Source organism: Mesoplodon mirus (genome assembly GCF_964341445.2).
Source record: "Mesoplodon mirus genome assembly, chromosome: X".
Taxonomy (NCBI): Eukaryota; Metazoa; Chordata; class Mammalia; order Artiodactyla; family Ziphiidae; genus Mesoplodon; species Mesoplodon mirus.
The window spans coordinates 5,800,654-5,825,419 of record NC_138981.1 but is presented as its reverse complement, the minus strand read 5'-3'; the positions used below and the strand labels follow the sequence as shown (position 1 = coordinate 5,825,419).

Sequence of the window (24,766 nt, the reverse complement as noted above, 5' to 3'; positions counted from 1 at the left end):
TCAGACAGCGCGGATTGCTGTGGAAGGTTGTGGGTGAAGGGGTGAGCAGGGCGACCCCACATTACATCACGTTTGGGGTGAAGCGATCATCCCATAGTCTAAGCGGATGGGAACTGTCCTGAAGAGAGAGGGTGTTTGATGCTGGAGGAGAAGGGAGAACTGCAGAAGCACGTGACCTGAAGCGGCAGCGGCGTCCACTGCACCACGTGAGGAAGGTTTGACGTGGGAGTAAAGGACCGCGCCTCCTTGTCACAGGACGAGGTAGCGAATGAGAGCGCACGGGCCAGCTTCCGGTGCATAGGCGGGTGTGAAAGGGGATTCGTGGAAGTGTCCTTCTCAACACTTCACTTTTCTCCATGAAATGGGGTGTTGAGCTGAGAGCGATGGAGCCTGGGGTGACCAGCACGTAGCGCATTTCCCAAAAGCGCCAGCTTTTGAATAAACTTTTATTTTTTACAAATGATAAACATTTACCTTTTATATTTTTATAGTAAAGAAAAGTGTTAATGATATAGTCTGGATTGTGGTCCTTGGTCAAGGTGCAGATATGGTCCAAGTTTTCTTTTCCACTTAGTGAGGGTGGGAGTAATGGAATCGAAATGTTTCAAGGAAGGCTGAAGACTTTTATAATCGTTACAAGATTTCCTTTACCACCATCTTATAAAGCAAGCTGTCCTTATGAGATCAAATTTCACAGTCCTGGAAAATGAGGATATCAAGAATATTGAATGACGTTTTATCGTCGTTCAGTAAATTATTTACTGGGTGGAACGTGTTCTCCACGGAATGCAGCCTTTTTTTTCTTTTCATTTTTTTAAACAGTGAGGCTCAATTTTCATTGAATTTTTATGTGTTGCTGGGGAGTATACCATGAGACTCTATTGAGGAGAATTGATGAGTTTTGAAAATTTATAAGAGGCTGAGACTGGAGGCTATTTGGAATGATTTAAAGACCTATCCTGTCTGAAAAGAGGGACTAGCCAGGTAGCTACACAAGGCATTAGGGGAATATCATAGAAATTACAAAAGCATCTAATTTAAGTAAAAAATCAAAGGTGCATGTAAAGCACTTCAACGGTGTCTGAACATAACAGACGTTAGATAAATAGTAGCTCTTTTTATTATGAAGGCGGAGGGCCAGGTCACCCCTTTGGAATTCTATGACGGGTCAGTAGAACACAGCCTTAAAAGGTCCCACTCGAATAGTGAACGTACAGGAGGAAATGTACAACAGATGCACACAACTCTGTCCACAAGTTTAAGTTCCTTCCTAAGACCACCTGGGTGGGAAAGAGGAGACACAAGTGGCTTGGTCAGGGGCTTTGATTTTGGGGAAACGGTTTTTGTGTTTTTACCTTGAGAAGACTTGAATACATTTATAAGCCGAGGGGAAATGACCGTCATCGGGAGTGTGAAGTGGGAGATTCGCTGGGGGAAAAGCCCAGGTTTCTGGAGTGAGAAACTAGGCTTGAATCAAGTTTCAGTGCCGAGATGGAGAGACTCAGCTTCTGCAGATGCCAGCTGCAGCTCCCCGGGTCCAGAGCAGCGCTTGCCAGACTTGGTCCTTCACACACATCGCCTGGAGTCTTGCTAAAGTGCAGATTCTGTCTTAGCAGGCGTGGGCTCTCGGCACGAGAGTCTCCGTTTCCCCAGCGGTGCTGATGCTGCTGGATGAAGGACTAGCAAATGTGTGGATGCTCCTTCTTTGATAGTGGGGTTCCCTGTAAGCTCTCACTTTGAGGTGCCTACTGATGAAGTCTTGTGGTTTCTTCTGTGGTATTCTATAGAGAGAAAATGTGCGATGGCCGAGAATGATTGAAAATAAACAGATGAAAGTGGTTTTTAAAAGTGGAAGGGCTTCCCTGGTGGTGCAGTGCTTAGGAAGATCCCACATGCCGTGGAGCCACTAAACCCACGAGCCACAACTCCTGAGCCCACGTGCCACAACTCCTGAGTCCACGTGCCACAACTCCTGAGTCCACGTGCCTAGAGCCCGTGCTCCGCAACAAGAGAAGCCACGGCAACGAGAAGCCCACGCACTGCAACGGAGAGTACCCCCCGGCTCACCGCAACTAGAGAAAGCCGGCGCGCAGCAACAAAGACCCAACACAGCCATACATACATACATACATACATACATACATACATAAAGAAATCAACCCCTCACACTTTTATCATTCAAAACGCAGAATTATAATTGTCGGTTTGTCTCTGTCCCCAGACAAAAGGTATTTCACTGGGTACAGAATTTCCAGTTAGCAATTTTTTAAAAATTAGTTGTTTAAAAATCTTTTCTTCTGTCTTGTATATTTTCTGAAAAATCTCCAACATTCTTTTTTTTTCAACTGTTTATAAAGAATCTTTTTATTTCTCTGTCTACTTTTAAGTGTTTCTTTCTATGTCTAGTTTTAATATGATTATGGTATACCTTGATGGGGTGACCTTTATGTGTTTTCTGTTTGGGGTCACTAAGTTTCTTCTAATTGTGGGCTTATACTTTTAATCAAATTTTAAGCATATGGGCCAATTTTTTTTCTGCCCCAGCCTCTGTGTCTTGTCTTCTGGGGCCCTAAATATACATGACAGACTTTATGTGGTCTCCTGGGTCAGTCAATCTCTGATCATGTTCTTTGCTCATTTTTTCCCCCACTGTCTGCTTCATTTTGATCGTTTTTATCATTGTGTCTTCAAGTTCCCATCAAGTGATCTTTTCTTCTACAGTGTCTGAGACTTTTTAAATCCTCTCTGGCATGTTTTTGTTTCTTCATTTTTACTTCTGGAAGTTCCATGCAGGTCTTTCCTGCATCTTCTGTTCCTCTCCTCTCTGTGTCCATGTTTTCTTCTACATTCTTGGGCAAATAGAGCATGAATAATATCCTTTTATTGATAAATGTCCTTTCCTGCTAATTACATCACCTGTGTTGTTTCTGGCTCTGTTTCTTTAGATTCTCTATTTCCCTTTTGGTTGTGTGTCATAGTTTCCTGCTTCTTTGCATGCCTGATGATTTTTTTTTTTAAAGAAAGTACTTTTTTAAAAATAATTAATTTTTGGCTGCATTGGGTCTTCATTGCTGCGCACGGGCTTTCTCTAGTTGCAGTGAGTGGGGGCTACTCTTCATTGCTGTGCGCAGGCTTCTCATTGCGGTGGCTTTTCTTGTTGCGGACCACGGGCTCTAGGCACGTGGGCTTCAGTAATTATGGCACGCGGTTTCAGTGGTTGTGGTGCATGGGCTTAGTTGCTCCATGGCATGTGGGATCTTCCCAGACCAGGGATCGAACCTGTGTCCCCTGCATTGGCAGGCGGATTCTTAACCACTGTGCCACCAGGGGTGTCCAGTGTGCCTGATGCTTTTTGATTGGATGTCAGATTTTCGTGTTCTGAATTTTGGTGTATTTTGTAAAAAGCATTCGATTGTTCTGGCATGTAGTTACTTGGGATCAGTTTGCTTTTGTAGAGACTTGCTTTTAAACTTTCTTAGGGCAGATTCAGAGCAGCCTTTAGTCTAGGGCTAATTTGTCCCCATTACTATAGTGATATTTTTCTGAGGGCTCTATCCGATGCCCTGTGTATTATGTATCCTTTCTGCTCTGACGGTTAGAATGTGAGGTAGTAACCTCCTTAGAACTCCAGGACTTGCTTGCTCTAGTGCTTTCTGTCTGTTCCTTCCCTGGTCTCGTGTGCTTTCACCTCATGCATGTTCAAGAAACAGACTTGATGGACATAGAGAACAGACTTGTGGTTGCCAAGGGGGAGCGGGTTGGGAGAGGGGTGGAATGGGAGTTTGGGGTTAGCAGATGTGAGCTTTTACATGTAGGATGGATAAACAACAGGTCCTACCGTAGAGCACAGGGAACTCTCTTCAGTGTCTTGGGATAAACCATAATGGAAAAGAAGATGAAAAACAAAAAAAAGAATGTTAGAAGAAAGTAGTATTCAGCCCCAAACTTGAGGGGTCCCTCACAGCTCTCTGGGTTTCTCTTTGCCTAGTTCCATCCTTCCTGATTTTCTGCCCACAAGACCTACTCGTTTCAGCCTCCTCAAACTTTGATCTCTTTCTCCTCGACTCAGAAAAGCTGCAGGACAACCTTTGGGTCACCCATCCTTGCACTGTGGACTTGAACCTACCCCCGGCCGTGCAGTGTCGGCCATCTCCAGGCTCACCTCATTTGTGTGCTCTCTCAGGGCGTACAGCCCTGTGCTAGCTGTTGGCCATGGTCTGCTGTTACATATGTTCTGTCCTGCTTTATGGTCGTTTCCAGAAGGTCAGTTCCCACATGCCTCAACAGGCCTACGTAGAGGGTTTTTGCCAAATAAACCAAATGGATTGAAGCCCTCCAGACTGTGCTCTGACTACTCTGGTTTTGCACAATTGATTCTTTATGGCTGAAAAAAGCACTGACATGCGAACGGTCCTCTTCACTCCTGCCTTTCTTAATTTCAGACAGCTGTTACATCTCCTGAGCGCCTTCTTTGACCTTCCTGTGAGCTCGTGTCTCTCCTGTGTTTATTAACTGATATGGTTATTTACATTTTATCGCCCCTGAAAGGCAGGCAGCCTGGGAGCAGAAGCCGTGACTTCCTTCTCTCTGTCCCTGTCGTATGACACACTGCGGGACACTGTCGAGATGTTTTTTGAATACGTGCTACCAGTCGTTCTGGCTGGATTTGTACGTGTCTGTTACAGCGCTTATGACATCGTGGTCTGGTTGTTTCGAGGTCTGTCTCCTACAGAGGATTCTGGACTTCTCCAGAGGGTGATGGAAACTTATCTCCCTTTCACATTTGTGCTTTTCTGGCTAATTCATCAATATATTGCTCTAATCCAGTCTTGACCTACGACACTGTTGACATTTTTGGTTAAATACTTCTTTGCCACGAGGCTGTCCTGTGCGCTGTAGGACCTTTAGCCGCATCCCTGGGCTGTACCCAGTCACGAGATGCCAGGAGCACTCCCCTCCCGGTTGTAAGGACCAAAAAATGTCTCCAGGCCTTGCCTTAGAATACTCTCTGTGGGGCAAAAGTCACTTCTGCTGAGAAGCCTTTTGCTAACCTATGGCATTTGTAATTTCCCTTGCACATTATAATGAGGAAATAACATTCTGTTCACATTAATTCCTAGTTCACTTGGTGATGGTACAATCAGTCTAAAAGTGTGCTATCCATATAGTAGTGTATAAACAAAGGAAGAGAAATTTCAAGGAAGATTTCTGGGATCCTGCGATTTATAAGAAGAAATGTATGCCTTTGGTTTTCAACTCCCTGCTTGGCACAGAGGTCCTCGGGAATGTCCTAAGTGGTGAGACCTCTCACCAGGTGTCTTTTGTTACTTTAATGAGGTGACCTTTGCAAAGCACCTGCTCACAGGGGGCTGGTTGCCAGTGGAACGACCCTGTAGTTAGGGGTTGGAACTTTCCTCCCACCCTCTGACTTAAGGGAAGGAGGGAAGACCTGGACATGGACTTCAGTCCTCAGCGGCTCATGAGCTGATCAGTCATGCCCGAGTAATGAGGCCTCCATCAAACCCCCAGGGGACTGGCTTCAGAGAACTTCCTGGTTGGTGAACACGTGGAGATGTGGGAAAAGTATCTTGTGTCCTTTCCCCATACCGTGCCCTATGCACGGCTTCCACCTGGCTGTTTCCGCCTTACATCCTTTCGTAAGAAACTGGTAATACAGTAGGAAAATGTTGCTCTGATTTCTCTGAGGCACTCTAGCAAACTAATGGAACCTGAGTGGGGCTTGTTGGAACCTCCAATCTGTAGCCCTTTGGTCGGAAGCACAGGCGACAACCTGAACTTGGAACTGGCCTGTGCAGGGGCAGTAGGGGATGTCGTCCTGTAGGACTGAGCCCGTGACCTGTGGGGTCTGATGCCGTCTCCAGGAAGATAGTGTCAGAATTGAGTTGAGTTGTGTAAGCACCCAGCGGGGGTCTGAGAATTGCTTGGTGTTTGTGCGGGGAATGCCCCCCGCCCCTGGATGACATTGGAATTGGGGGTACAGACCTTGTATAACTTCTAAGACTGTGAAAGTGTATCTCTTTTCTGAAGTATGATTTTGCTTGTAACTTGGCTGGGACAGTATTTGCAAAATTCTCTGAGATGGAAACATGTTAGAAACTTAAAACTACAAATCAGAGTAAATATGTACATTTAACAACTTGACAATTTATTCCTCCCTGAAAGAAATTTTTCATATGAGGATGTTACGTACTCTATAATTAACCTCTTGTGTTTCTCATTGTTTTTTTGTAGAATTTCTAGAATGATGTTTTAAAACTCCAGTACTTCTTTTCGGGGCTAGCCCTAATTTCAGCAGGATTATGTGGCCGAACCTGTACCAAGTGTTTAATACACGTCAATGCTTAGGGTCATCGTACACAATAAGTATTATCGTTATTCCCCTCTTACATTTGGAGTAACCAAGACTTGGAGCACTGACGCTGTCACCACAGCACGCAGCTCCTGCCTTACTGATGTGTTTGCCGTGCCGTGCATGGAGTGCCCTGTATTTGCTTCTGCCCTCGTACTTGTCATCGTTGCCTTCTAGAATAGTCCTCGGCCCTCCCACACCGCGCTTACCCAGTTAACTCACGCTAAGCGTTGGCAGCCTATCTTAAAAGCTTCCTCCTTGTCTAATCATCTTCTGACCTCACGTGTGTGGACCTGCGTTACCTCCCGTGTCTCGCTCTATTTTAATACAAGTGAAACTGCTTAACGATGTCACCTGTCTGTTAGTAGAGACATAAACTGCAAGCATAGTGCGTCCTAACTGTCACGCTTGTCTTCTGTTCATCAGTACATCCCTAGTACCTAGAATGCCAGTTTGGCTTCCGAGTCAGTCTGTAAAGGCTTTGGGGGGGCTAATTATTCATAGACATGCCTGGTAGCTCCTAGTAATGAAATGCAGGACGAAGGAGAGAGCAGGAAATGGTGGTTTATCAAGTGTCCTAACTGTCCCTGATTCTCTAGAAAAATTTGAATTTTTGGAATTATTTTTGTGCCTGGCGATCTTCCAAAGATCTTGAAGCATGACTCTGGAGTGGTGCTCCCAGTGGAGGGTTGGACCGTTGATACCCTCATACACTGTGTCACATTTGCCTTCAAAATAAATAGAAAAGCCAAGGAAGAGGAAGCCGAGAGAAACACACATAAAGAGGACTCTAATGTAGCAAAAGGGGCATGTACTCATAGGAAAGTGACTCTTTTCAAATACATGTTTCTGATTTTCTCCTAATTTTACAGTATTCATGGCCAAGGTCTACAGTTTGCCTGGGAACCAAATTAACTGTAATCACATTTAATAAATTAGGATGTGTAGCTGAGTTTCCAAGCAAATTATAATTTCATTTCCAAGCATAAATTAGAAACATTTGAACTGAGAAGGCTTTTTCCTATTTCATGCATACTTAGTATTTAGTTGCCTTCTTTGAAAGATACAACTGGCAGTGTGGGTTGTTTTTTTAAACAGTATAATGTCTTTATTTTTTATAGAAATTATATATGCCCATTGAAACCTTTATGTAACAAACTGCACAGGAGACTAAAACTTAACCTTTACTGCAAAGTCTACCATCTGGAAATAGCCATGGTTACCTGAGTGGAGGAGTTATCATAGCAAACCTGTCCTTAGAAATTCCTGCTTAAAAGGTTGGCCCTTGGCTGGCTTCTGGAAACTTAGACTTGGGTGGGGGGAGATTTTCCCACCAATCCCCAACTGAGAAGAGGGGCTCACTGTTCTAAACTATTTTTCTTTTCTTCCTTGTATTTTATTTGTTTATTTATTTATTTTTAACATCTTTATTGGAATATAATTGCTCTACAACGGTGTGTTAGTTTCTGCTGTATAACAAAGTGAATCAGCTATACATATACATATACATATATCCCCATATCCCCTCCCTCTTGTGTCTCCCTCCCACCCTCCCTATCCCACCCCTCTAGGTGGTCACAAAGCACCGAGCTGATCTCCCTGTGCTATGCGTCTGCTTCCCACTAGCTATCTCTTTTACATTTGGAAGTGTATATATGTCCATGTCACTCTCCCACTTGGTCCCAGCTTACCCTTCCCCCTCCCCGTGTCTCAAGTCCATTCTCTACGACGTCTGAGTCTTTATTCCTGTCCTGCCCCTAGGTTCTTCAGAACCTTTTTTTTTTTTTTAGATTCCATATATATGTGTTAGCATACGGTATTTGTTTTTGTCCTTCTGACTTACTTCACTCTGTATGACAGACTCTAGGTCCACTACAATTAACTCAATTTCGTTTCTTTTTATGGCTGAGTAATATTCCACTGTATATATGTGCCACTTCTTCTTTATCCATTCATCTGTTGATGGACACTTAGGTTGCTTCCATGCCCTGGCTATTGTAGATAGAGCTGCAATGAACATTGTGGTACATGACTCTTTTTGAATTATGGTTTTCTCAGGGTATATGCCCAGTAGTGGGATTGTTGGGTCATATGGTAGTTCTATTTGTAGTTTTTTTTTTAAGGAACCTCCATACTGTTCTCCGTAGTAGCTGTACCAATTTACCTTCCCACCAACAGTGCAAGAGGATTCCTTTTTCTCCACACCCTCTCCAGCATTTCTTATTTGTAGATTTTTTGATGATGGCCATTCTGACCGGTGTGAGATGATATCTCATTGTAGTTTTGATTTGCATTTCTCTAATGTTTAATGATGTTGAGCATCCTTTCATGTGTTTGTTGGCAATCTGTATATCTGCTTTGGAGAAATGTCTGTTTAGGTCTTCTGCCCATTTTTGGATTGGGTTGTTTTGTTTTTTTTGATATTGAGCTGCATGAGCTGCTTTTATATTTTGGAGATTAATCCTTTGTCAGTTGCTTCATTTGCAAATATTTTCTCCCATTCTAAGGGTTGTCTTTTCATCTTGTTTATGGTTTCCTTTGCTGTGCAAAAGCTTTTAAGTTTCATTAGGTCCCATGTGTTTATTTTTGTTTTTATTTCCATTTCTCTAGGAGGTGGGTCCAAAAGGATCTTGCTGTGATTTATGTCATACAGTGTTCTGCCTTGTTTTCCTCAAGAGTTTTATAGTGTCTGGCCTTACATTTAGGTCTTTAATCCATTTTGAGTTTATTTTTGTTTATGGTATTAGGGAGTGTTCTAATTTCATTCTTTTACATGTAGCTTCCAGTTTTCCCAGCACCACTTATTGAAGAGGCTGTCTTTTCACCATTGAATACTTTTGCCTCCTTTATCAAAGATAAGGTGACCATATGTGCGTGGGTTTATCTCTGGGCTTTCTATCCTGTTCTATTGATCTATATTTCTGTTTTTGTGCCAGTACTATACTGTCTTGATTACTTAGCTTTGTAGTATATAGTCTGAAGTCAGGGAGCCTGATTCCTCCAGCTCTGTTTTTCTTTCTCAAGATTGTTTTGGCTATTCAAGGTCTTTTGTGTTTCCATACAAACTGCAAAATTATTTGTTCTAGTTCTGTGAAAAATGCCATTGGTAGTTTGATAGGGATTGCATTGAATCTGTAGAGTGCTTTGGGTAGTAGAGTCATTTTCACAATGTTGATTCTTCCAATCCAAGAAGATGGTATATCTCTCTATCTATTTGTATCATCTTTAATTTCTTTCATCAGTGTCTTATTTTCTGCATACAGGTCTTTTGTCTCCTTAGGTAGGTTTATTCCTAGGTATTTTATTCTTTTTTTTTTGTAATGGTAAATGGGAGTGTTTCCTTAATTTCTCTTTGAGATTTTTCATCATTAGTGTACAGGAATGCCAGAGACTTCTGTGCATTAATTTTGTATCCTGCTACTTTACCAAATTCATTCATTAGCTCTAGTAGTTTTCTGGTAACATCTTTAGGATTCTCTATGCATAGTATCATGTCATCTGCAAACAGTGACAGCTTTACTTCTTCTTTTTCGATTTGGATTCCTTTTATTTCTTTTTCTTCTCTGCTGTGGCCAAAACTTCCAAAACTATGTTGAATAATAGTGGTGAGAGTGGGCAACCTTGTCTTTTTCCTGATCTTAGTGGAAATGGTTTCAGTTTTTCACCATTGAGGACGATGTTGGCTGTGCGTTTGTCATATATGGCCTTTATTATGTTGAGGCAAGTTCCCTCTATGCCTACTTTCTGGAGAGTTTTTGTCATAAATGGGTGTTGAATTTTGTCAAAAGCTTTTTCTGCATCTATTGAGATGATCGTATGGTTTTTCTCCTTCAATTTGTTCATATGGTTTATCACATTGGTTCATTTGCATATATTGAAGAAGGCTTGCATTCCTGGGATAAACCCCACTTGATTATGTGTATGATCCTTTTAATGTGTTGTTGGATTGTGTTTACTAGTATTTTGTTGAGGATTTTTGCGTCTGTGTTCATCAGTGATATTGGTCTGTATCAAGAAAAAAAGGGAGAAGACTCAAAGCAGTAGAATTAGAAATGAAAAAGGAGAAGTAACAACTGACACTGCAGAAATACAAAGGATCATGAGTGATTACTACAAGCAACTATAAGCCAATAAAACGGACAACCTGGAAGAAATGGACAAATTTTTAGAAAAGCACAACCTCCTGAGACTGAACCAGGAAGAAATAGAAAATATAAACAGGCGAATCACAAGCACTGAAATTGAAACTGTGATTAAAACTCTTCCAACAAACAAAAGTCCAGGACCAGATGGCTTCACAGGCGAATTCCATCAAACATTTAGAGAAAAGCTAACACCTACCCTTCTCAAACTCTTCCAAAATACAGCAGAGGGAGGAACACTCCCAACCTCATTTCGCGAGGCCACCATCACCCTGATACCAAAACCAGACAAAGATGTCACACAAAAAGAAAACTACAGACCAATATCACTGTTCCTAAACTATTGACACCTGTTTCCTTCTGGGAGTCTGGGTTTTGGTACATGGTATGCAGGAGGTGCCTATGTGACCAGCCCCCCAGAAAAGCTCTGGGCTTCAAGTCTCCCCTGGACTTCTCTGGTTGACAGCATTTCACACGTGTTGTTACAACTCATGGCTGGAGGAATTTAATGCATCCTGTGTGACTCCGCAGGGAACGTTTGCACCTGGTTTCCTCTGGACTTCTCCCCACAGGCCTTTTCCCTTCTGCTGATTTCGCGCTGCACCGTTTAGCCGCAGTACATCATAGCCCTGAATACAGATGTCCTAAAATTAAGGTCAAGATTTCTTGCTCCATTCCTTCTAACCTACCGGTTTTTTAAGACATATTCTTTTAATTTTATTATATCATATTATCTTTTAAAACTGTAATTCCTACTTTTTTCAATTTTAGTTTTACATTTATGTGGATGACAAAATGATTAGTAATTCTTTTATGCTAATTTCTTTATTTTGGGCTTTCTAAATTGGATCATGTCTCAGTGTCTTTTTAAAATATACCATTTTCTTTGAGATTATTCATGACAGGCTCTGCCTACTGTTATACCTGATGTCCACATGGGTTTGCACAAACTTTTTTCTCACGTAATGTGTAAGTACACGCTTTATATTTTTTTTCAGGGGGTGCTGTGCTAGCCCACCTACTCTTTATTTCCGTGAATTTGTGGAACAGCTGAATTTTACCATTGCATAGTTTTGCAAGAAAGGCTCATGAGTGTCATATTCTCTGAATCTTTATGTCTTTGAGAATATTTCTGTCACATGTTTATTTGAGTAACAACTTAGCTGATTTTACATATATATATTCTTTAGTATTATATAGCCACTGCTGTATTGCCGTCACACATTAAATTTTATAGAGACAAATGAACCTGGGAGAAACCTTATTTTCTCCATCATAACCAACTTGCCTTCTCTACCTGGGTGCCTGAAAAATTATATTTTTCTCGTCGACATTCAGTGGTGCTAGCTATATCTCAATGTTGCTCATTCTTATCAGTATTTGTGGACTATAACTGCCCTTTTGATTTATATATATATATATATATATATATACACATATACATATGATTTACATGTATACAGGTATATAAGTGTGTGTGTTTGTGCACCCGCGTGCATTCTTCCCCTCTGGTCTAGTCCTAGATATTTCCAGAATGCTAGAAGCCCCCAGGTTATCCTAGTAGGGAAGCAAGTTGAAAGCCACTGGCTTAGCCATCTTCTAATTTTACCCTGAGATACGGGGCAGCCCTTAGATAAACACTGGCCCACACTCTTACTTGTTTGTGATTTTGGATACATTACAGCCTCCCCGAGCTTCTGTCTGCTCATTTGTGAGATGGAAATAATCCTGGCTGTAGGGCCCGGGGAGGAGTACGTGGGGTGAGCTAGGAAAGCAGCTGGTAGAGGTGACGGGGTGGGAGACCCTCGGCAGCTGTTAGTGATGACCTACCACGGCTGGTTCCTCGGCTTGTCACTGGTGAGGGTGGCAGGGATGGTGGTGATGATGGTGGAGAACTCATTTCAGGGGTCCACACTGAAGGTTGCATGCCTGTGTGTTGGCTGGAGCCAGAAGAGAGCCCCCAGGCCCTGGCTCCTTGCCAAGGCTGTGTATTGTGATTGCGCACATGTGCAGGTCTGGTGAATTGAACCAGACACCAAATGCAGAGTTTTCTCCATATCTGAGGCCTCATATTTATATGATTTCTAACGTATTAGTATATGTTACTGAATTTGATGTGTTTGTGTTCATCATTCCATGATTGCTGCACAAATTATTTTATTGTGCAATACCTTGCATTTTACACCAAACAAAATGAAGATCATGGTATCTTTTTAAAAAGCACCCAAGAACAGTTAGTGACTATTGTTAGTATTTCATTTTGTTTTTACCATTTGCCACAAGAAAGATGAGCTTACTGTGTTGCCTAAGTGAGGCACTGAAAACACATTTTAGTTTTGGGCTAAGAGATGGGATGTAGGAGAGATTTATAAGAATTTATTAATATTGTGTAGAATGTTTATTAAAATATGGAGGAGTTTCCCCTTAATGCAATGCACCCAAGGGCATTTTCCTTCACCTCTTTGCTTTTTTGAGCCCGTCTTTGGATGCATAATGACATCTTTTAGGCACTAACTACTCTAGAAAAATACATGATCTTTGAAGACTATTCCGCTCTTATTTTTGTGTATGGACAGGGCAGAAAAAAACAAACAAAAATTAATCAGCATAGTAACTACGTTTTCTCCAAATTTTAAACTCGAGCCAGTGACCTGGCGAAATGGTTATTTGTGTGAAATTATTCATATGAATAGTTTTATAAAGGAATTGTAGTTACATAGTTTTACAGTTCATAATTTGCCTTAACAGACTGCATGCAGTTGTATAAACAAGAAATGCAGCATTTAGTAGATGCATCTGTTGTTGCCATGCGTATTTTCATTTCTGTGAAGTTGAGGGGCATGACACTCCTTGTGGTTTGGGTAACCCGCACCTTTGCTAAAATGTTCACATCCCTCTTGACAAGTCTATGAGTTATTAACTTGTAATAGCCCAAGAAATATGACACGCTTAAAGGTCAGAAGTTTCTTTTCCTGCACCCAAATGATCTTTTGCTCACAGGATTTCCAACTGGTGATCAGGGGACCAATTTACACATTTTCTTTATATATAGAGTACTCATGTTCACACATCGTTTTCTATCACCTATGAGCATTTTTGCCTTATTCCATTCAATGGTAAATTCTCATTAAGCAATGATTAAAGACATGGGGAGAGACCTTGTGTACAGATACCATATGTTCTCTAATTTATATTCAGACCATTAATAGTTTTCAACCTAATCCAAGAGGATTATCCAAGATAATTGATAGAGAACATCAAAATTTGCCTTCAGTAGAGCTGAACAAATAGAACTGTTAAGTAGAACGCCTCTATACGATTACTGTACCAAATCCACGTATTTGTAAGATGATCTTCATTTAAGTTCAAGGACTGAAGACTATTTCTTTATTATAAATTCCGAGGGGCCCCAGTTCCCTCCTTGCAGATTTCAGTGCTGGGCCTGGTGGGGGCATGTTGGAGACTTGTGGATGGTCATGCCGTAGGAGAAGTGGAGCCACCTCTCTGTCTTTGGCTCTTGTAACGTATGATCAGAATAACAGAAGAATTTGGAAATGTTAAACAGGAAACGTGGAGCAGTGGGAAAAGAAAAGATACATCCATGAGTCCAGTCCTGCTGAGTAGCTGTTAGGAGCTAACTTGGTACAGCCCTGCCTAGTTCTCCGTGTACACAATCTAATATAATACTCATAATGTCATCTGGAACAATGCAAGCTCAGGGACCAGTCTAGAAAGCTCCAGTGCAGAGAGGAATTTTCTTTGATTCCCGATTTGTTTCCATGGACCTCAAAACACCCACCCCCCCACACACAAAAGAATCACATGTTTGAATCCATAGCAAAAAGGAAAAGAATTGTACAGAACAACCCTACATCAACTGGAAGATCCAAATTACTGTGCTAAGTATGATCATTCTTCTTTTACACTCAGTGGGAACAAGTATTGCAGATCTGTCTCTACCAGTGTTTTTGTTTATTTGTTTTTAATTCTGGCCCGTTAGCTCGGTGAGTAAATCAGTAAAGGGAGGAGATAGCAGCTCCTGCTTTCCTGTTCCTCCCAGTTCAAGGGCGTGGCAGTTGGCTTGAAGATGATTAGAGTCATATGAACAGACAGCCCTTACTTTGTTATCTGATTCCCAAGTTATACTCCGTTTTCATGTGTGAAGAAGTTTGCCGTGAGTTGATTTGATTATACATAGTGCAAACTAAGTCCCTGTAATTGCTAACTTAGCAAGCAGTGAACACTTGCCAGATTTAATAAAATTATGCCTACTTGCAAATCTCAGCCGGTGTGGCAGGGGCCAATGATTTTAGTAATTTAAGTAGCTTCTTTCAGTGCATGTAATGTATACATGTTGTTGAAAGAGGAAAGCTGGCCAAAACTCTATAATTGTTCCAGGTCCTTTCACATGCTTCTTTGATTCCTAAGTTAGATTTGGACCTGAATTTAGAACTTCAAAAACCAATGAAGGGCTTCCCTGGTGGCGCAGTGGTTGAGAATCCACCTGCCAATGCAGGAGACACTTGTTCAAGCCCTGATGTGGGAAGATCCCACATACCACGGAACAACTAAGCCCGTGCGCCACAACTACTGAGCCTGTGCTCTAGAGCCTGTGCGCCACAACTACTGAACCCATGTGCCTCAACTACGGAAGCCCACGCACCTACAGCCCGTGCTCCACGAGAGAAGCCACTGCAATGAGAAGCCCACGCACTGCAACGAAGAGTAGCCCCCACTCTCCCACAGCTAGAGAAAGCCCGCATGCAGCAATGAACACCCAACACAGCCAAAAATAAATAAATATATATAAAAAAAAACCCCACACCATACCAACTCAGTATCCTTAAAAAAAAAAAAAAAAAAAAAGGGACTTCCCTGGTGGTGCAGTGGATAAGACTCCGCACTCCTAATGCCGTGGGCCTGGGTTCAATCCCTGGTCAGGGAACTAGATCCCACGTGCATGCCACAACTAAGGAGCCCAGGAGCTGCAACTAAGGAGCCCACTTGTCACACCTAAGACCTGGTGCAACCAAATAAATGAATAAATATTAAAAAAAAAAAAAAATGAAGTAAAACACATGTAGCAGCTAACAGAGAAATGAGCTGTGAAAGTGAATAAGAGAGAAAAGCCTTAAGAACTTAAGAACTGATGATGCTTTAAATGTTTATAAAGTTTTTTTAATTTAAATTAACTAGCTACAGATGTGTGGTACTTCAGTATTGAAAGCATGACCTTTCTTCTGTTTTTACCTGGAAAGTTCTTGAATTGAGACACTGTTTTAATGCAGTCAATTTATGTTATTTTCAAATTTTATATATCATTAATTTAAAATTTTTTTAACTTTTTTTTAATGAATTAATTAATTTATTTTGGCTGTGTTGGGTCTCTGTTGCAGTGTGCAAGCTTCTCATTGCCGTGGCTTCTCTTGTTGTGGAGCACGGGCTCTAGGCGCACGGGCTTCAGTAGTTGTGGCGCATGGGCTTCAGCAGTTGTGGCTTGTGGGCTCTAGAGCGCAGGCTCAGTTGTCGTGCAAGGGTTTAGGTGCTCCGCGGCATGTGGGATCTTCCCGGACCAGGGCTTGAACCCATGTCCCCTGCATTGGCTGGCAGATTCCTAACCACTGCACTACCAGGGAAGCCCTATATATGATTATTATTAACAATCAATTTTATTCTCATCTACAATTCTAATTCAAACCTTGAAATTATACTTTTTCTAGCTAGTGTTTCTAGTTTTCTACCTTTGGTAATTAAATTAAGAGTGTGAAATTTTCCCCTGGTATTTAATTGTCCGAGTATTTATGTCTCGATGTACATTAAATTTACAATATCAGAACTCAGAATGTAACAATAATCTGTGAATGCGTGTATGTGTAATTGATGTGTATCTGTTGCATGTAAAATAAAGTTCTAAGTCATGGGTCATAGTCCTTTAAAAAATGAGCATAAAAGATCACTTCTTTAGGGGGAAAGAAAGCAAGTACATTTACTCTGTAAACAATTCAAGGGAGAATTTGATGCAGTAAGAATTTTGACCTGCCTTTCCGATGTCTTGGAAATCAGACTCCATGTGTCTTTAACGGGAGAATTTTTTTTCTATTCTCTCCCAGCCTCTGTTCCCCAAGAAGAACTATGAATGCCTGACCAGCTGTGAATTCCTCAAGTACATCCTGTCGGTAAAGCAGGGGGATTGCCCAGCTCCCGAGAAAGCCAGTGGCTTTGCCGCCGCCTGTGTCGAAAGCTGTGAAGTGGACAATGAGTGCTCTGGGGTTAAGAAGTGTTGTTCCAATGGATGTGGACACACCTGCCAGGTGCCCAAGACTCTGTACAAAGGTAAGGGGCAGAGTGGAGTAGGTGAGGGGACCTCCAGGGTCACAGGGGGATTTGTGTGCCTGTGAGGGAGGGTGTCAAAGATGTGACTTGGAAGGAAAGAGAGAACTGTAAGAAAATTTACCTTGTGCCACATACTAACATCTGAAAATACTTACTGGGCCGTAGAAATCAGCCCCAGTGAACTCATATTGGGCTGGAGTAAATCCTTCATGGGAATTCTTCTTATTTTTTATTGAAGTATGGTTGATTTACAGTATTCGTTTCAGGTGTACAATATCGTGGCTCAGTATTTCTATAGATTATATTCCATTTAAAGTTATTATAAAATAATGGCTCTATCATATGAATTCTTTTAGAAGTTAACATGTAGGAAGGCCACCATCAATTCAGGAACTTTTTTTGTGTTTTTCTCCAACATGAGTAAATGAATGAAGCTCCACTGGCTACCTTGGAGTGACTGTATTCAAATCCTTGGAAAACAGGCTAGCGATGGGGCCCAGCTGAAAAAGGCTTAATAGACGCATGAATTTTGTGGGGTTTTCTGTTGGCATAATCCAAGAACAGAAGTGTGCTTGCAGGGAACTTTCAATATTTTGATTAGTATCTTAAGTTCCCAGATGGAGGAATTGCCCTCTTCCAAAAGATAGGGATGCAAGTTATCCAACAATTTAGCCGATGTAACGGTTTACATCCATAGGCAGTTTCTAGAGCGCTTAACTCCTTTATGCTGTTACATGCCTCTTTCTGTAAGTGTGACAAAGTTCTTGTATGTTAAACCGATGCTGTTGTATTATGTATAGTTAGGCATGCCAAAAAGTATACTATGGGAGACATAACATTTCGTTACTTTTTTAGGTCTAATTGGAAGAGAAAAATAGAATCAGTCGCTAGGCATTATTCATTATAAGTAGAAAGAGAAATCTGTCTTGCTTTCTCTCACTTTCCCTCTCACGCATCAAGCATATGTTGTTGCAATGCCGGTTCTGAATGATGGGCTTCTTGACTATTTTCACAAGTCCATTCTTAGGCTTATAACAATTCAGGTCTCCCAGAAGTCACATACCTGCGCCATCCTCCTCCAGCTGTCACTTGGAAATACTCTTCTGTGAAATCTATGGAATCCATCCAGTTTTCCATTTTTTTCCCCTAAGATCCCTGGAAACCTGGCACAAATACTGTCTCAAATTCAAAATAATTGCTGCTTTCCCTTTCTTAACAGACTGACGTTTCCTTAATGGATTTAAAGTTTTATTGTTTCCATGCCTTTTATTAGAAACTACGTAAAATCACTTCTGCCCAATCTAACACCATTTAATTTTTTAAAAGTCTACTACTATGAAACCTGTTCAGTTATTATAGATCATTTGCTATTTAAGTATCAGCATTTACCATAAAAATAGGATGCTTTTAGAATGATTGTTGAAAACCCATTTGTAAAACCTTTTTTGTTTTAAAAGTAAGGCGGTTAAAGGACTCAATATACATTAAAATGTGCTTTTCATGTGAAAGCAGTGAAGAGTCAGTATGAATTTCAAGTATGCCCGGTTCACCGAGAATCTGGGAAATATTCTCTAAAGGGCCAGCGTAAATGATTAACGATTAAAAGATACCTGCGATTTAAACTTAATACGATGGGCTTTTTTCAAGTGCTGAAGTCACCTTTCTACTACAATAAGTCTTGACCTGGGTGTTTGTGGACAGAGGCAATTCACGGAGCACTAACCACAAATGGAATAAAAAAGACTCTCTTGACCTGACAGTGACTTTTGCATAATGAGCACAAGGATAAAATAGTATTATTTTGAAAAAATATATATATATACACACACACACTACATAGAGATTTTTTTTCCTTGCTCTCTGAATGAAGGCTGGCTTCCATGTCCTGGGAGCACCTGACAGTCATCAAAAGAGGGTTCTGGTGCTGATGGCCCCGGCCTCTCTGGGAAAGGGTCCTTCCTGACCCAGCGCTTGGCTTTGTGAGGAGAAAAACATGCATGCAGCCAGACAACATGCATGCAGATCAACCTGGCAATCTGTGGAGGCCCAGCTGTCCCTGTCCCCTCTCACCTTCATAAGGGCCCTCTTACTGCCCCAAACAACCGGCGGGAAATGAGCTCGCCTGCCTGTCTCTGCTCACGCCACGTCTGTGCAGGCGTTTTCCTTAGGAAGAGGGAGCTGCACCGCTGGTGGAGCTGGACCAGTCCCGCTGTCCGTTCACAAGTGCTGAGGCTGAGGCCACAGGCCGCCGCTGAGGGGATCCAGTGGTTCGCAGAAGCAGTGCATCTCGTGCCTGTTCCCGCCCGGGCCAGCTCTCCTGTCAGCTTTATTTTGACTCTATCCAGCTACTGTAATAGGACCCTACACTTCAGGCCCTCTTTGGGCACCCCTGTATTATTATATTATAGCTCAAGTAAAAGATAGATCAAGATCGAATAGATTAAATCTGATACAGTCACTGATTTATCAGTATTTTTTAGGCTCATAAATAACATGGAGCTGTTTTTCTTTGAACTTTATTTCCAACTAGTTTGTGGAGTTGTAATATTTAAATTAGATACAAAGTATACCTCGTGAAGAACCAACTTCTATTGGGCAAACCTGTAAGTTCCTCATGGCCATTTCATTCATTCATTATTTACTTATTGAAGTGTCGTAGGAAATCCCAGAGGGCATTTTCTTAATGTCTTCCCCATTTTGAGTTTAAAAGGGACTGATGTCACCTGGATCTACAAGTACTGACACATTTCAGCTCAGTTGGTAATTACTGACTGTGTGTTAGGAGTTACGGGCAGTGCCTGACATTGGTTATGGCCTGTACTGGGTGAGCACCGGGGTGCAAAATCAAAGGACACCAACCTCCACCCGGCCCAGCAGTTCCTCGTCAAGGTGGTCATACGCACACACTCACTGAAGTGGACCGATCACTTTCTTAACTTCTGCCATAAATTGCTATGTGCCATCCGCTGTCCTGTTTTTCCTTTTATCGCTTATTGAGTTAATGAAAAATTTTTAAAATACATGGAAACGCATATATCCTTTCTGTCTGGTCCACTTTTGTAGAAAGGAAGATGGGCTGTGGGCTGATTTCATACCTTTGAAGGCTTTATATGCTGGAAACTTGAGTTTTTCAAAACACTGTGTGTTTTGAAAAAATGATCAGCAGAATGTCCCGCGTGACATTTGCGCATCTAATTTGGGTTATGCTGTGAGAACTGTCCCTGGCTGACGCCTGAGTTAACTTTACAGACTGGTGTTAGGGTTTGAGACAAAGGAAAATGAAAGAGAGCTTTTCCTTCACCCTTCAAGTAAAGACGATGAGAAGCAGCCCCCTGGAAGACTTGACCATGTTACCGTGGGTAAACCAGGCCCGAAGGTGCTGGTCTCTGACACTCACACCTTCGTGAGATTGTGGGAAATTCACAAGCTGGTCTTCTACGGGTGAAACACAAGCTCCGGTTCGTCGGGGCACTGGTTTTCCTTTGATCCTCCCCTATTTTGGGTCTGGTTTACAGCTTAGTTGGACTGTCCTCTGTCTAGAGGTGATGCTTTAGTACCTTGCTGCCTCTCCTCACTCCCAACTGGGACATTTGGTTTGGGGAGGGAAAGAGAAAAGCTGAACTTGTTTTCCAAATGTAAAGATTCAGAGTAGTTTGTGGCCTTCAGTTAGGTAGGTGGCCGTGACACAGCAGTCATTTTTCTTTACCAGGTGCTAACCAGGAATTAATCCTATATCAGTTTGTTTCTTCCCAAAAAGATCTGATGTGATGATGGAGTTGATTTACTATTTCCATGAAACTCTTAGTATTTGAAATACATAAACCTCAGGATTTTAGAGGTGGGCCGCTTTTCACAAATTAACTTTTCACATTTTGAATATAGTGACTGAGTGCCTTAATGTGATGTAAACACAAATTCCTTGAGTACAGTTGTCCTTATGAGAGACATTATCCCTGGAACACAATATCTTTTTTTTAAAATTTATTTTATTTATTTTTGGCTACGTTGGGTCTTCATTGCTGTGCATGGGCTTTCTCTAGTTGCGGCGAGCAGGGGCTACTGTTCGTTGCGGTGCGTGGGCTTCTCATTGTGGTGGCTTCTCGTTGCAGAGCACGGGCTCTAGGCATGCAGGCTTCAGTGGTTGTGGTGCTTGGGCTTCAGTAGTTGTGGCTCACGGGCTTAGCTGCTCTGCGGCATGTGGGATATTCCCGGACCAGGGCTTGAACCCGTGTCCCCTGCATTGGCAGTCGGATTCTTAATCATCGTGCCACCAGGAAGGCCCGGAACACAATATCTTGCTGCATTTTCATACCTAGACTTGTGACAAGTATATTTATATGAATAGTCAGATCTTGTGGTGATTTGCAAACTGCTGATGGTCTGTCTTGATTGAGTTTTCTATCAGTATAGTTTCAACATTTTTTGAAGCATTGGGTTTCTGTTCCTTTGATTTCACCAAAATACTTGCAAGGTTTTAAAGAAAACAAAAATGCACCAATATTGTCCTATATTGTGGGATGTTATATGATAGCATTTTTGAAGTTTTTAACAGAACAGTTTAGATTTCAGATGACTAATACGTTCAAAAATACTAAAAAAGAAAGATCCTAGTCATTTACATAATAAAAACCACACTGAGGACAGATCCATCCTCTGCATCTGGTTATGCAGCCAGGATGCTGGGTGAGCTCGCAGGGACTATGAAAGGACTGACGTGAGGGCTGAGGGTCCAGGCCTGAGCCCCATCTGCACACAATTACAGCGAGGGCTGCAGTTACTCCCAGACAGGGGAGCCAGCTGACCCTAATGCAAACCAGATGGACCATTTCTTAAAATGCAAATTGCAAGACCATTGCACATCATAATTAAAGAGATTCTCCAATGAAGGAATTTGAACTGACAGTGCCCTGACACTCGTCATGTTCCATGAAGGCTCTTGGTAGCTGAACGATATTCAAGACTGAAGCCTCAGAGCACGGGGTGCGGATGCAACTCAGCAGCGGCAACTCTGCTGCTGACGGGTTCAGGGTGCTTCAGTGACTTGAGGATTTACTGTAGCTGCGTTTACGCCAGAGGATTAGACATGGAGAGCCAAGAAAGTGCTCTGTGAGGTTCAGGAACTAGCCAGCCGTCTTCTCTTTAAACAGTAAGTAAAGGAATGTTTGAGCCATTGGACCTTGACAGAAAAGGAGATGTGAGCTCCTTGAAAGGATACACACGCCAGAGAAGGTGGCACCGAACGCCTGCGATACGTCTTCTCCTTCCCCTCCATGAGTCTCAAGCAGAGAGGGGTTTACCATTGTCACAAAGATGTGTGTAAATGTTCCGAGTCCTCTTACGTCCGCAGGTGTATTCTTGAGAGAAGGATAAGGAAGCGCGTTGGGCTGTTTCTTCAGCGAACAGTTCCGGGCCATTCCCTCTTGCACAGCGCTTTCTACGAGGACATGGTGATGTGGAAATTGAGGAGACGTGGTTCTTGACCTCTGGGGCTTTAGCTTTGTGGGGAAGACAGACGTCATTACACGAGCTGGCTGTGGGGAGAGGCAGTTAAGTGCACTTTGACGGTTACAGGTTAAACGCTGAAGAGCTGGCAGAAGAATGGAGCCTTTATTCCCAATTGGGAGCTTCAGGGAAAGTGGCTCCGAAGGGAGGCATTTGGCCTGAGCCTGGAAGTATTCCAGGGTCTGTGGTCAGAAAATAGAAGGAAGGAGATTTCAGAGTGAAGAAAACACCATGAACAGGCCATGGTCGTAGGGAGTGCCAGGCAGTGTGTTTGTGGGAAAGCTGGGTGTAAAGGCAGGGTGTGTGACAGACACGTAAAAGGTACCACGAGATCAGCTGAAAGATAACTGGTAGGCGGTGGTGAAGATGGATGCCTCGAGTGAGATGCAGAGACGTTTCCCTCCCTGCTGTAGAAAACGGATGCGCTTGAACCTTCTGAGAAGGAGAAGGAGACCCCCTCTCCTCCACTTGAAGAAAATAACCACAAATACGGTGAAGAGGGAATTAGAGAAAAGAGATTGGCTTCCAGGGAGATGGGTTAGAGGCTACGGTGAGGGTCCAGACAGGAGAGGAAAGTGCCTAAAGCAGGTGGTCACCATGGAGACAGGATGACTGAGGTGTTCCTGAAATGATACTCTGCAGTAAAACACCAGGATGTTGGTAGGTGCAAGCGCTAGACAAAAGGTTTTGGGAACCCTTCAGTGTCCAAGAGCCTAGAGATGTCATGAAGACCTATGTCTCAGGAGGAGGGGCGTATCCGGGGAGAGGCATTCGAGAGGGGACTTACGCAGCTTTATGAGGTCCTGCAGCCCTGAGAGGGACTGGGGGTAGATGTGAGAATCACTCGCTCTGCAGAAATATTCCAGGCATGGAAGCGTAAGTGTAAGGTTATGCACCAAGAAGTCCCTGACATGAGCTTGGAAAGGACTCTTGCAGGGGCACAGCAGGAGCAAAGACTAGGAGGGAAGTCCCACCCCAACCAGGAACTTCAAGGACGTTAGAATCAGAACGTCCAAGGGACTTGCAGAGCTACGGAAACCACTTCTCTCTACCTTTCTAAGTGGCTTTTCCTAATCCAAAATGCGGCAGAAAATTCAGAGAGAAACCGGGGATGGGTCATAGCTCCAGGCAATTTATTTAATCGTCCTCAGACTCAATTCCCTGGTGCTCAAAATGTAGCTGCTTCACCCTTCACCCACTTGATGAGGTCACAGCAAGGATCCCATGAGACAACTTTATGGTAAAGTGAAAGGGTAACATACAGATACAACCCGCCAGCAAATCAACACGGAGAATGCAGTAGGGGCGGTGACCGTGGCTGTTTAGAAAATAGTTTTGGGGTTTTTTTTTAATTTATTTTATTTTTATTTTATTTATTTTTGGCTGTATTGGGTCTTCGTCACTGCACGCGGGCTTTCTCTAGTTGTGGCGAGCAGGGGCTACTCTTTGTTGCAGTGCGCGGGGTTCTCGTGGCGGTGGCTTCTCTTGTTGCAGAGCACGGCTCTAGGCGTGCGGGCTTCAGTAGTTGTGGCGCGTGGGCTCAGTAGTTGTGGCTCACGGGCTCTAGAGTGCAGGCTCAGTAGTTGTGGCGCATGGGCTTAGTGGCTCCGCGGCATGTGGGATCTTCCCGGACCAGGGCTCGAACCCGTGTCCCCTGCATTGGCAGGCGGATTCTTAACCACTGCACCACCAGGGAAGCCCTAGAAAATAGTTTTTAAGAGTCAGGGAGCTTTTGAGCAGATATACATGTGCCATTTTTAAATTATCCAACTGTGTCCACCTCAGTGTTTAATGACTTTAAAAGTTCCCAGCACAGGATTTGGCTTGGATTAAGATAAAAATGAAATGAGTTGAATTCAGCCACATCACTAACATGCATCAGAGCTCATATTTTGTATTTGCACATTTTCTAGTTTTCTCAGTTTAAACTTAAGAAACGGAAAAATTAATGCCGCATTCTGAAGTAACCATTTCAAATGATAAGTCGTCAGTGCTTTAGGCAAATGCTCATTCTCAGCAGAGAATGATTTTAATGCACCTGGTGTTCTTGGTTTGGAAGGCATTGAACATCATGATGCCATAGACTCTACCTAATTCAGTTAGTTTCATATATCCTCTTAGTATTATACATTTGTTTTAAAACTCCCTTTCCATAACGGCTGCTATTTTGAACCGTGGTTCTTAAATCTTTCAGTTACCAGGCAACTTGCATGCACTGTAGGGGGAAAAAGAAATCAAAATGATGAACTACTTTCCAATGAGGCACCTGTGAGGGGCTTCTGAAGCCAGGCACTCACTCATGCCAAAAGCAAACATTATAAATTCATCTTTTTCCAATTTTAGACGGTAAGTCAATAAGGCAGAGGCCCAGCAATCAGTTGGGGAATCCACAAGACCCATGCTTTGGAAACCATTCTTG

General features: G+C 42.6%; 1 protein-coding gene across 1 annotated transcript in view; it reads left to right on the top strand.

Moving 5' to 3' along the window:
- Nucleotides 1-24,766, top strand: part of ANOS1 (anosmin 1) — a 195,581-nt gene that overhangs the window by 122,147 nt on the left and 48,668 nt on the right. The window contains exon 4 of the mRNA XM_082609603.1: nucleotides 16,623-16,845. Coding sequence (XP_082465729.1) covers nucleotides 16,623-16,845 — 223 coding nt within the window. The remainder of the gene's footprint in view (nucleotides 1-16,622; nucleotides 16,846-24,766) is intronic.